The sequence below is a fragment of the Crassostrea angulata genome, chromosome 5 (assembly GCF_025612915.1).
Source record: "Crassostrea angulata isolate pt1a10 chromosome 5, ASM2561291v2, whole genome shotgun sequence".
NCBI classification, from domain to species: Eukaryota; Metazoa; Mollusca; class Bivalvia; order Ostreida; family Ostreidae; genus Magallana; species Magallana angulata.
In genome coordinates, this window is record NC_069115.1 from 31,352,661 (window position 1) to 31,366,110 (window position 13,450).

Genomic DNA, 13,450 nt, shown 5'->3' on the forward strand with positions numbered 1-13,450 from the left:
AATACTTGTATGACCTATGAGGTTATTGGTCAGAATGGCAATCCTTCGATTTAAAAAACCACAGCAGTTGTCAACACCATGATTAGTGTGTGATCCATTTAAGTAAGATATTTTAAAGTAAAATTTGTAAATGTACTTTTAATAATTAATTGATATGTTTTTGTGTCACCTGAATCTATCATGAATTATTATTAAGTTGTCAACTGACATCTCCATGCATGAGTCAGAAGTGGATGCTAATGATGCTGATGATGATGACCCAGACTATCAGCCCAGTTTTGATATCACAGCTATATTGTGTGCATTTGTATTTTTACATTATTTGGAGCAAATGAAATTGATTCATCAGATCTGTGTATGGAAAACACTTTTCTGAAGAGCAAAAATTCTTATATCAATTATTCTAATGCATACACACTGATCTATTAGGACAATGTATGGATTTAAGAATTTTTGAAATATTAAACTGTAAGCTTTTGTTGAAAAAGTATTTGCATGTATTGGTTAGTAATGTTTCAAAAATATATTTATTAGGTCAAATGATATGAATATCATCGCAGCAAATGTTGCTTTTTAAAGAGTTTGAATTTTGGAAATAAGGTGCCTTGAACATGTACTGATGGTGCCCTTGAGAGTCCAGACAATGACAGAGACATTCAGCCTTTGATTCAACAAGTTTCAGATGATGATGATGAATGCAGCCAATAGACAACAGCCACAAGTTTAATTTTTAAAACGAACGTCCTATACAATATTTCATACATTCTACAAAAATTGCCTATACATAACAAATATCTTCTTCCCAATGGATTAGACAGTAGGGGATCAAAGTGTGCAATATGGATATGTTGTGGCAGATGTCCTACAGAGTTGCTCTTGGGAGCGATGAAGATTAAGAGTTTCTATAAATCAAATAGTTATACAATTATATTTCTGAAAAGAAAAACAAATGGTCTGTCAGGGATTTACTGTTTTCTTTCGTTGATAATGTACCTTTATAGCTTATCGTATTATCAACTAAAAAGAAATTGTTTCAAAGATAGTTTTAAAATTGTTTCACAATTCCATTCTCATTCATTTTTCCCACAGAATGATAGCAAAATATTTAGTTTTAAAACCAGATAATTATCATGTTTCCTTCGGATTTTTATGCAACGGAAACAGGAAACACAACGAAACTCAAATTTAAGCGACGAACTCAGAATATTCACCCAATACTTGACACGTGGTCCTATTACCGACATTTGTTCTAGCTAGTTATTTTGATTATCTGATGCCATTTTGTACATAACACAGACAAATAAGCTTAAGTGCACTTAAAATATGTCCTTTAGTTTGTTTGGGTTTTATTTTATTCTAGTGTTAAAATGATACAGTGTACCAATTATTGCAACAGGAATCATTAAATTTGATTTTTTGCTATGTCCATCTGACACTAATCCTGAACCCAGATAATAGAGTAGAATGTTAATTTTTAAAGTTTGTATTAAATCATTTTAGAATAAGGCTATAGAAGTGCATTGTGTTTCAACAATTAGCTTATCCAAACCATATTTTTATCTAATACCAAAGAGTACCTTACTACAACATGTATTAAAAATTAAGAAAAAATCCTATAGAACCTTGATGACATGGGTCCTTTATTTTCATTTTTGATTTCTAAATTTTCCAATATCTTAGTCATTGTTCAACGTTTATGTATACATTTTTGAGTGCTTAAGTCTGCATAGTTCTCTCCAACCAGTGGCTGCCTGAACACCCAGATCATCAAAATCACGAATATTCAAACCTAATGGATGACGACATCATAAACTAATGAAATAATCAATGAGCAAGTTTTGACTCCTCAGGGTCTTTTCGTTTGCTGTTACGTGTATATTGTAGTATATAAGCAAGACGGCATGACTTGTTTGAGCAACAATGGCCAACTGACATGACAAAATAGGTTGAACGTGGTCGAATAAAAACAGCACTGTGCTAGTGAATAAAGCAAGCATTTCATTATTCTTCATACTGCTCAAACTGACTGAAAAGGTAAATAGTTCTAGGAAACTATTGTTTCTGCGAATATCTGTGCCTAAAGTTTGATCTTGTCGTGTTCCCATTCTAATATCTTTCTTAGCGTTGGAATAACAAACACATTAAAATTTGCATACATAAATTAGTCTTAGTGACGAAAAGTTGTAAGTTAATAAAAGTTTACATCTTTGTCAAATATTGGTATTAAATGAGGAAATGGGGAAAATATGAACTTTCGATATATTTCAGTTCCTCATCAGCAACATTAAATAGGTACTATGTACAAAGTATCTTTATAACGGAAATGACACTTCCTTTTTCAAATGATTTAATTGGTTTTGCAATTTCCTTTTCATTTACTAATTTCCTTATTTTTTTTTTTTACAAGTTTTGCTTTCATCTTACATAAAAACAATATTTTTGATACATTATTGGCCACTTTTTGAAACAAGACACTTAAAATTATTTTTGAATTTTAGTTCTGTACCTTTAAGTCAGTTCGGTTTATGTGTCTTTTATCAAGATATGGAGCTTTTCCATTGTTAATTGGTCTTAGAAAAGTCGCTTTTTTAAATCTGAAATATATATATGTAACACCATTAAAATTCACTTTGAAACTGATATCATCAAAAGAAGAAATCGTTATAAGTCCTCAAATCTAAAGGCCAGCTTTGTAAAAAAGCACACTTTTATTAAGCAGAAAATAAAATGCGTTTGACACAGAAATGTTTAGTGTGTGTATTATCCATGTAAAAACAACGACTCTTACTGGCCATTGCTGTATTTGGCATGATCAACCTGAATGTAGTGTAATGTGTTTTGTAGGTTCTAACCACAAATGATGTTAGTTTTTCTTAACGTTACTTTACGTTTAATAATTAAATAAAACTCACTTCACCTTGATCACAAATATGATTGAATGATATAATAAATTTTCCTTTTAACCCTCTGTGCTTGAAACCTTTATTTGTCTGAAACTCTACGTTCCAGCAAGTGTGCTGAACCAAAGCCTCCCAGACCGCAGTCTGAAACCTAGTGCCTAAACTCACTCGCTTGGCTTTGTATTAATTACTTGTACAGTAACGAAGAATATATAAATCTCACATGGTCCGTCTGCATTAATTTGAGACATCGCAGATGAGACCTATAATTCTTACCCGTATAGTTCCTTTCGCTTCTGCAGCTATCCGCCAACTGAACTCCGTTTAATAGCGCGTCGGCCTTTTATAGCCTCTAAAAAATCGCTTTCTGTCAAGTGACTCGGGATCATCGTAAAGTTTTATCTAATAACCAAACACAGAGGAAATTATCTGATTCAATGAATATTTACTACAGTAGTTTGTAATAGTCCCAAAAGCGAAAAATAAAAAGATTAACTTTGCATTGCTCTACAAGTTGACCTTATTGAATGCCTTAAAACTATAAACGGGTGTACTCTACATATTATTACAACGGATAGTCATTTGTTTTAGACGGTAGTGATTACCGGTATATGACCACTTTCGTTTAAAAAAAAATGTCAACACGACATCAAATTAACTGGGATCTGTTTTACAATCTAAAAGTCAATAATGATCTAATATACTGTAGGAAGTGAATATTTAGTAATTGAAAAAATTATTGTTTAGTTAAAGACATAGATACATGTGATAATATTGTGTTTAGAATATTGTTTTAATTTATATTACATCAAGACTTTCAAAACTAGTTTGGCTAGCCTTGTCTTCACAGTTAACAGCAAAACAAGCGACTTGTTGATTGCTTTTTGGGAGTTGATTTTAATCAACTCTCCTATGCAGTTACTCTGGCAAACCGAAAGTGAAACAGTGTTTGGACCCAAGCACAAATCATCTCCGCTGACAAGACTAAGTTCTTGAAAATAATAGAATTTTTTTTCGATGTAATGTATGCTGAAGCATGGTTTTTCAAGGAAACTTATCTATAAACACATTGAAAATAGTCAAATTTTATATACTATGAACAATTTAGATATTTGTGGAGTGTCATGTTTCCCTACGCCGGAGTAAATATAGTCTCGTTCAACCAAGCGCTCGGCTGTCTCCGTAAATCTGCGACAAGCAGAGAGGGGGCTCTCGGATATTAACGGAGACAACCGAGCGAGACTAGAGTTCGATATCAATAGTGCTTAGATCCATACAATTTTTAGAATTGTGTTTCGATAACTTACACATACTAGTAGTTGAAATCTATCTTTAAATAATACACAACATGGTTCAAATGGGGTTTCTCGAAATTCTTGTCGGAAAAGTCTAAAACTTCATATTATAAAAAGTGCGTAATTCAAATACAAGCTAGAAACTAATTGCCATGCAAGATAAATTGATTTTAAGATAAATGATAATCGATAAATTCAACTCCCGTCAGTACTTCAGTACTTTGATTAGAGTAAGGATCAGTCTTTTTTTCATTCAAGTAAATAGCTTTTGCTTTAAACTCTTTGATTTTAATTTGTTTCAATTTGTAATGTAATGATGAACACGACTTACAGAAAATGTTCCCAACATGTTAAAACTTACATTGAACATAAATATGTATTTTTGTCAATTGAACGATATTTGGCGTTTACCTCTTGAAAATCTCACGCACACTCAAAAAAATATTTCCTTAACACTTATACGTTGATCGATTGGCTATGTAGTTTATTTGCAGGTGCTGCAACAATCACAAAATAATTAGGGTTTTGTGCCAAATAAAGGTATATAATGTAACTTCAATTTTCAAAATAAAGATCATGACGTAGACAAGACGTCATGCAATTTAGAATACGATTTTTCTGACTCAGGCATGCTTGGTTGAAGGTTTCTTTGCATAAAACGGTTCTCTGGAAAGTAAAAATTATTAAGTAAACCTGAATCAGATTAGGTTTTATTTTATTAATGTAAATTATTTAAAAAAAAAAAAAAGAAAACTAGAACAAAAATGTATAGTTCTGAAGGGATAAAAACAAAAATTATTTATTTAGTATTTGTCAATTTGGAAAAGCAGGACCATTCCTAAATTTATTAAAAACGTTGTCATTATATGCCTATTAGTTTGAGTGCATATATTTGTGTAATTGAATATATTGTGTTTTTTTATACTTATAAACCAAAATTTCCATCAACACATAAAAAGTTTAATTTCACTCTGTATGGCGTACAATGTTATACGTTTCTATGGGAAATTTTAATTCTAAACCAAATTATAGATTTACAATTGGGTTAATCTCTACAGATGATATAATAAAACACAAAAGATTGCAATAAAGATAAAAAACCATTGATATTTTATAATTTATGATAGCAATTTTAATGATCGATACAACTAGCGCCATATTGACCATGCAATAGAATTTAAACAAGAGGCCTAGGGGCCACATCGCTCACCTGAGCAACAATTGCCTTAATTCTGATCAAATTAGCATTACAGTATCAAAATATCTTGACAACTAAGTACAGTAGATCTTGCTAAAAAAATTGAAACAATTTTTATCCACCTCTTTTTTTTTTTGGTAAAATACCAAGCCCCTTTTGTTGTTGTACCTGTTAGGAGATTTTTTTCTATTCCTATGTACCCCCCCCCCCCTCCTATTTTGTGGTCCCACTTTTCTCTAGAGAATCATGGTTTCATCAAACTTAAATCTGCATAACCTGTGCTTTCACACTAAGTACTGAGTTTTGGACCAACAACTTTCCTAGAATATTTTCATAAATTTTTTCTCTATAAACTCCTATGTTAAAATATGTTAAAATTCAAACCGCCATCACGGCCCCACCTTACCACTAGGGACTGAGATTTTGCAAACTTGAATTTATTCTACCCGAGGATGCCTCGACACAAGTTTAAGCTGTTCTGGCCAAACAGTCTTTAAAAGAAGATTTTTAAAGATTTCCTCTATATATCTATGTAAAAATGCATCCCCCATTGTGGCCTCATCCTACCCCTGGAGTATTATTTAAACAAACTTGAATCTATACGATCAGGGGATGCTAACAACTAAATTTGGGCTTTCCTGGCCTAATAGTTTTGAGAAGAAATTTTTTAAAGATTTTCTCTATGTATAAAAATGTATCCCTCATTATGGCCCCGCCCTATCTCCAGGGATCATAGTTTGAACAAACTTATATCTACATTATCTGAGGATGGTTACATACCAATTTGAGTTTTCTTGGCCTAATTGTTTTTGAGAAGAAGATTTTTAAAGATTTTCTCTATATATTCCTGTATAAAAATGTATCCCTCAATTGTGGCCCCACCCTTCCCCCGGGGACCATGATTTTAACAAACTTGAATCTACACTACCTGAGGATGCTTCCACTCTAATTAGAGCTTTCCTGGCCTAATAGTTTTTGAGAAGAAGATTTTCTCTATATATTCCTATGTAAAACTTGATCCCCCAATGGTGGCCCCACCCTACCCCCAGGGACCATGATTTAAACAAACTTGAATCTACGCTATCTGAAGATGCTTCCACTCACATTTGAGCTTTTCTGGCCTGATTGTTTTTGAGGAGAAGATTTTTAAAGATTTTCTCTACATATTCCTATGTAAAAATCCATCCCCCCATTGTGGCCCAACCCTACCCCCGGGGACCATGATTTGAACAAACTTGAATTGACACTACCTGAGGATCCCTCTATTTAAATTTGAGCTTTCCTGGCCTAACAGTTTTTGAGAAGAAGATAGATAAAGATTTTATCTATATTCTTCTATGTAAAACTTGATCCCCCTCTTGTGGCCCCACCCTACCCACGGGGACCATGATTTGAACAAACTTGAATCGACACTACCTGAGGATGCTCCTATTTTAATTTGAGCTTTTCTGGCCCGATAGTTTTTGAAAAGAAGATTTTTAAAGATTTTCTCTATATATTCCTATGTAAAATTTGATCCCCCAATTGTGGCCCCACCCTACCCCCAGGGGCCATGATTTAAACAAACTTGAATATACACTACCTGAGGATGCATCCACACAAGTTTAAGCTTTCCAGGCCGAATAGTTTTTCAGAAGAAGAGTTTTGAAAAATACCAACAAATTTTCAATAATTCTCAATTATCTCCCCTTTAAAGAAGGCATGGCCCTTTATTTGTACAAACCTGAATCCCCGTCACCTAGTGGTGCTTTGTGGCAAATTTGGTTGAGATCTGCCGAGCGGTTCTTGAAAAGAAGATGAAAATGTGAAAAGTTTACAACAACGACGCCGACGAAAACAACGACGACAACGACAGACAACGGACAAATTCTCTATATATTCCTATGTAAAACTTGATCCCCCAATTGTGGCCCCATCCTACCCCCAGGGACCATTGATTTAAACAAACTTGAATCTACGCTATCTGAGGATGCTTCCACTCAAATTTGAGCTTTTCTGGCCTGATAGTTTTTGAGAAGAAGATAGATAAAGATTTTATCTATATACTTCTATGTAAAGCTTTATCCCCCCATTGTGGCCCCTCCCTACCCTTGGGGACCATGATTTGAGCAAACTTGAATCTACACTACATGAGAATGCCTCCACACAAGTTTAAGTTTTCCAGGCCGAATAGTTTTTCAGAAGAAGAGTTTTGAAAAATACCATAGTTCTGAATTATTGACTAATTAACAAAAATAAAATTTACGTTCATTAAAAGAGATGCAAGTGTCAAAAAAGTGCGTTTTCAGTGAATTCAGATAACATGGCCAGATAGAAAATTTTAAGTAAACCATACTTTATATGCACTATTCATAGCACGAACAAGCAAATATTTAATGCGACTAGCCCTTTGCAACACCCTCTACATGCAATGAGTGATGAGTAAAATATCACTCAAGAAAAGAAATTTCCAATAGACTTATGATTTGAACATATTTTATTGCATTATATATTACAATGGGATTGGGCACAAGTTATAAAAACTTAATTCGCCCTCTCCCTTTCCAATAGGCATATATAAAAGAACATAATTACACATTTACCTACTGTATTTGAAATAAATATAAACTTTTTGTCAAAGGAGGTACGATATTCAAATTGTAAACAGTCTATGAATGAATTATATGCAAATATCATTGTGTAGAATAGGATGTAAGTAAGGTTAAAATTAAGTGAAGGTATTAGATTATTTTTAGATTTTTCAGTGCATTTTTCTAACAGGTGATAACACAAGTACTACGAATAGACTTTGTATTATAAAGTCCAATAATCTCAATTGTTATACTTTCATGTTAAATACTGAAATCTGATTGGTTAAGACGCAGTTAATAATATTTACTATTACCCTCAGCGTTAGCAACGCAGTTGGCAACGGGTAACATTAAAAAATGTTACATGCGCGAAAATTATGCGCGTACGGTTCGCTGTAGAATTCACGTTATTCCTATATAAAAGCAGTAAAATTTTCTTAAAAATTTTAAAAAAGACATTCAGTATAACAAAATAAATAGTGCCTGTTTGGGAGGATAACAGTTGAAATTGACACCCCTCGAAAACCATTGTCAACCTCCGCTTCGCGTCGGTTGACAATGGTTTTCTCGGGGTGTCAATTTCAACTGTTACCCTCCCAAACAGGCACTATTTATATAATAACGTATTGTTTGTGCGCACGCGGGGTTTGCATGATTGATGATCTAATATTTAATGGTACAATTGCTCTATAATTAACATTTATATTTAAAACGTAATATGGTATTGTTCTTTTAGCATTATGAGGTCATAATTTCGGTCAAGGCGTGATCAAATCTATCATAAAGTCCTTCTGGTTTTTGATTTGCCCACACCTCGATCAAAATTATCAAATCATATTACTCTAAGAATGATTCCTTATTCTTAACAAAACAAAGTAGCAACGACTCATGTTTAAAAGGTGACGTTCTCTTTAGAAAGGTTACCAAAGTGTTATGACAATTTCGTTTGTAAAAAGGATCTAGATTTAATCAAATGAAATTTAAAAAAAATTATAATTACAGACATGTTTAACATTGTTGTCAAAGCGGAAATGGTTTGTCATGACAACGCTAGGATAAGTGATTGAGATGTAAAACGAACATATAAATTTTCATTCATGTTGCTGAAAAATGTTTTATTTTTCATTATTTTCATTTGATTTAAGGATTTTTTTTTTTTTTTGCTTTTCATTGCATATACATTTACATGTATACTGAGTATTTAGATAGTCGTGTTTTGTTATCCTTTTGCTTTAATACTGAGTAAACAATTTAAAAATTCGTGTTCATGAATACCAATAATATTCAACTTGAAAACAGGAAAATACATGTTTTGAAAATAACATCCGTCCGATGCTTTCTATAAATGTTTCCTGCTATTTCTTGTAACTCAAAAATGCTAGCGTGTGCGTTGGTTTTTAACATTATACATCTTTTCCCATTCGTAGACAATCTTAAATGTACAGGGTAAGTTAAATCTAGATTCTTCGTAAATATTTTAACTCTTTTGTATTATTAATTGATAAGCAATTTTTTTATAGAATTACTGGATCAAACTGTTGTTATGGATTTTTTCTTAATAACACAACTGGAAAATGTGAAGGTAAGGATAGAGAGTATTGAATATTTCAGTAAAGTTGATAAATATATGTTAAAAATAACTGTTAAATGATGATAATTCATTATTGATCTTCGTTAATGTTTTAATTATTGTATCTTTTAAGCTATTCGTATTAAAAAACAAAACTACATGTAATTGTACATTTAACTCACTTTCTCAAATTTAAGAAATTTATTTAAAATTGAAAAAAAAAGACAATTTCATGAGAATATTTTGTTCAAAGAAATGTATTATTTGTACACTTCGACGTCAAGTTGAACTCACATTTTTAATTTACACATTATTTTAACATTAACGTATGCTTAAGAATATGTGTACAGACTTTGTCTCGACTGAAATAGCAGCCTGACAATATTAGGGTTTATTGACTTTTCATTAATATATCGTTTGTTGTTAATACACCTAGGCACCTGATCTCACCTCTATCTTTTTAGAGGTTCGTGTTTGCTTGCTTTGAATTTGTGTTTCGCTATTTGGATTTTTGAGACGGTTAACAGTTTGTTGTTGTCATTTCGTATCTAGCATGCTCAAGTGGATATCATGGCAAAGATTGTGCAATTCAATGCCAGTACCCCACCTATGGAGAAGGCTGCCAATCTGAATGCAAATGTTTAAAGAATGAATGTCACTACTCTAGGGGATGTATACTACACACGACAATTGATACAGAGTATGAAACAAAGAGTACGTGTTCCTTTATTGCATGCCTTGTTGTAACTTCAATTAATTGAATGTAGTTTAATAGTTTAGCCTTTTCAACAACACAATATCGTTAGAATGTAATTCCATTTCTTCAAATTATAAATGAATCAAGATATGATTTACAGGTTTAAGGACAACCACTTCAACAAGTTTGTTATCAAACTTAACGGTTTCAAATCGATTGGTTACCCAACGTATATCAACGGAGATAACCAACCTCAGAGATGCTACATTGATTACTATCGTCAAAGAGGATTTATTTTTCAAAAACAATTTGGTGATAAGCTTACTTGGAATTTTTGTCTTATTTTTCTGTATTTTCGTTTTAACGTATGTGTTTTTCAAATGTTGTCGAAAGAGAAGTATTGATAACAAGATGACAATGAGTGAGTGGAAGGCACAATATCAATCGTTGAGCCCAGGAATTATGGAACCTGAAAATACAGTACAACCAGCACATTATCGTGTAAGTGATTCTGCGTACCTTTCACCTGCTTACTTAAACCCGGTTTCAAATCGTTATGAGAACACAGAAACCATTAGTCGCCATGCAAACGACGTAAGCAATAGTGTTGTTGAAGTTATGAAAAGCGGACAGATTCGTGCTACCGACCAAATGTACACAATAAATGGGCCAAACATGTCTTTAGAGGATCAATCAGAAAATGTTTATAACGAAATACTTACAATATAAATATAGCTTTGGATTAATTTTTCGAGTGTTAACCACATTGAGAGTAACTGTGGCAGAAAATGGACTTTAGTAGAAAACATTCCCTAACACTATACTCAGTTGAAAAAAATCAAAAGATTTTACTAACGTTTGTAAGTTTATTTAATTACGGTTTAATGCAATAAGCTTGTTATCGATTGATATTTATGGGTGATTTTAGTGGATTTAGTTTTACGTGTGATAAAAATGCTATTTTTCTTATGTATGTCCCTCTCTTTTTTTGAAAATTTGTTTGTATATTTTCCGTTTTGTTTTGTGCCAATAACTTCTTTTCCTTAAAAATGTCCTTGTTTTAATGCAACATATAGTCATGCATTGCGTGAATTTCAATTGTGGTTTTTGTTTGATTTTATTTGTTTTTATCAATATTTATGGCATCACATTACGTTACTATTTATTGCCCTTTTAATAAGTGCAGGGAAGTTCTAAGAAATTGTACATGATTTGAATATAAAATTTTCAGGATAGAAGAAAAATAATAAACTAAAGTTGAAACAATTTTGATTGTTGATGGTAAAAGACATAAAATAGATAGACAAATTCTGACATTATAGATTTATAGGAGATCCGTTGGTTATTCCGCCGCACAGACAATGTAACAAAGAATAGCAATCCCCGTAGGACGATGACCGGGGTCATTTTCCGGCGAAAAACAATGACATTCAAGCTGTAGAAAAATTAAATGTGATACAGGAAGAGTAATGACCCCCATAGAAAAATTACCACGTAAACAAGAATAGAAAATCTCGAACGATTGTGTGAAGAGTGCCTGACTGTAGTGAAATATCTTGAATAAAAAAACAATAGATATTAAGCACAGATCACATATATTTACAAAACAGATTACTGTATATTCATAAGAATTCGTGGTAGCTCATTTTTTGTGGGAAACCTTCAATCGCGAATTAACATCCTCCACAAAAACAAATCCTTAAGAGTTAGTTTTCTTATTGAAACTTAATGTCCACGAAAGTACATCTCAACAAATAAGCGAAAACCCATAAAGTCTAAAATGATTTGACCCCAAGAATTTAAATGACTCATTGATATATCTAAAGCGTTGATAAGATTTTTAAAGAATACCAAGTACATGTAGTTCACATTATAGATTATATTCTTATTAATAACGTATTCTTAACGTATACATAGTTTCAATCGAATTTTATATAAAAGTAAACAGAGTTTTGGTGTTCAACGAGTTAATCATAACTCATAAAACAAAATAGTAAAAAGATGTCAAAAATTAGTGTTGACCCCTGGGTATTCTTTACGTATAGTGTGCTCATTTTTATGATATTGAGATTTATTCTTCAGGCAAAAGAATCATTTTTCTACTAACAATAACGACCAGGGATCATTATTCTACGTCAAAAAATGACCCCGGTCACTATTCTACGGGAAACACTATTATGCGTTACAGGTAGTTCGTGTATATGTAGAGCTTAAAGTTGGTCGACGGATATACTGGTACATTTCAATTAACTTTAAATTTGCTTGGGAGACGATTACAGCGGGGTATGAGGTCTCAGGGTTTACTCTCAAATGGAAACTGAACCAGTAAACTGGGACGGGGAAGTTGTGGTCGAGTAATGGATGGTGTCAGCACGTTCTACTTTAAAATCTTAGCCTTTGATGAAGTTCATTTTGAAAGGATTTCAGTGAATTAAGTGCATAAATGATAATATTTTGTGTATATTTAATAATTGAAAAAAAGACATCTAAATTTAAAGACAAGTTAAACTTTTTTTTTCTCATATTTAAATTATCCCATTGCGTTTTGTGCTATTTGATGTATTCTTGATAAACAGTTTTTAATCATTTGTGAAAAAGTTTATTTGTTGTAATATTAAGTAAGAAATATCAGCACCCGATAAAATACAAAGAAAATAAGATTCATATGTATTGACAGGTAGGTTCGCTAAACACTAGTTTTTAAATCACATACACTATTAAATGGACCTAAGTCGGTTTGTACATTCTGCTGTGTCATTGTGTGATATTTCTGTTCAGATCAACATGTAAAATTTTATTTTTTTTTATTATGTATCATTTACATTTTATTTTCTTAAATCAATTCATGAATTTGATTATTACCTAAAAATATTACGACTTACATAAATAATAGTGAACGAGTGTACACCTTAAATAAATCAAGGAAGGAGGTGTGACTTGTAACTGCGTACCTTAAATCGTAAAACGAAAGTAGAAGACCTTACCTTGTAGCTGGTAAGCATGTTAAGTTATACACGTGTATAGCTAGTTTGTGAAATTCAATCAATCAATGATAATTTATGATAGCATAACTTATGATTCTTTTTGTTGGTTTGTTGTACTCGTATAAAATATCTAATCGTTTTATTACCCACATGAGGAGGTTATGGTCGATTTAAATTTCCTATCTGAAATCAATTCACATGATAGTGTTTATCGATCTCTAAATTAAGCTGCTTAA

At 32.2% G+C, this 13,450-nt stretch overlaps 1 protein-coding gene across 1 annotated transcript; it reads left to right on the forward strand.

Moving 5' to 3' along the window:
* Positions 1 to 9,323: 9,323 nt before the first annotated feature.
* LOC128186249 (protein draper-like) lies at positions 9,324 to 11,034 on the forward strand. Its single transcript, XM_052856044.1, has 4 exons — positions 9,324 to 9,409; positions 9,484 to 9,545; positions 10,086 to 10,247; positions 10,391 to 11,034. Exons 1-4 carry the CDS (start codon positions 9,339 to 9,341, stop codon positions 10,957 to 10,959), a joined length of 864 nt encoding a protein of 287 aa, XP_052712004.1. The 5' UTR covers positions 9,324 to 9,338; the 3' UTR covers positions 10,960 to 11,034.
* The last annotated feature ends 2,416 nt before the right edge of the window (positions 11,035 to 13,450 follow it).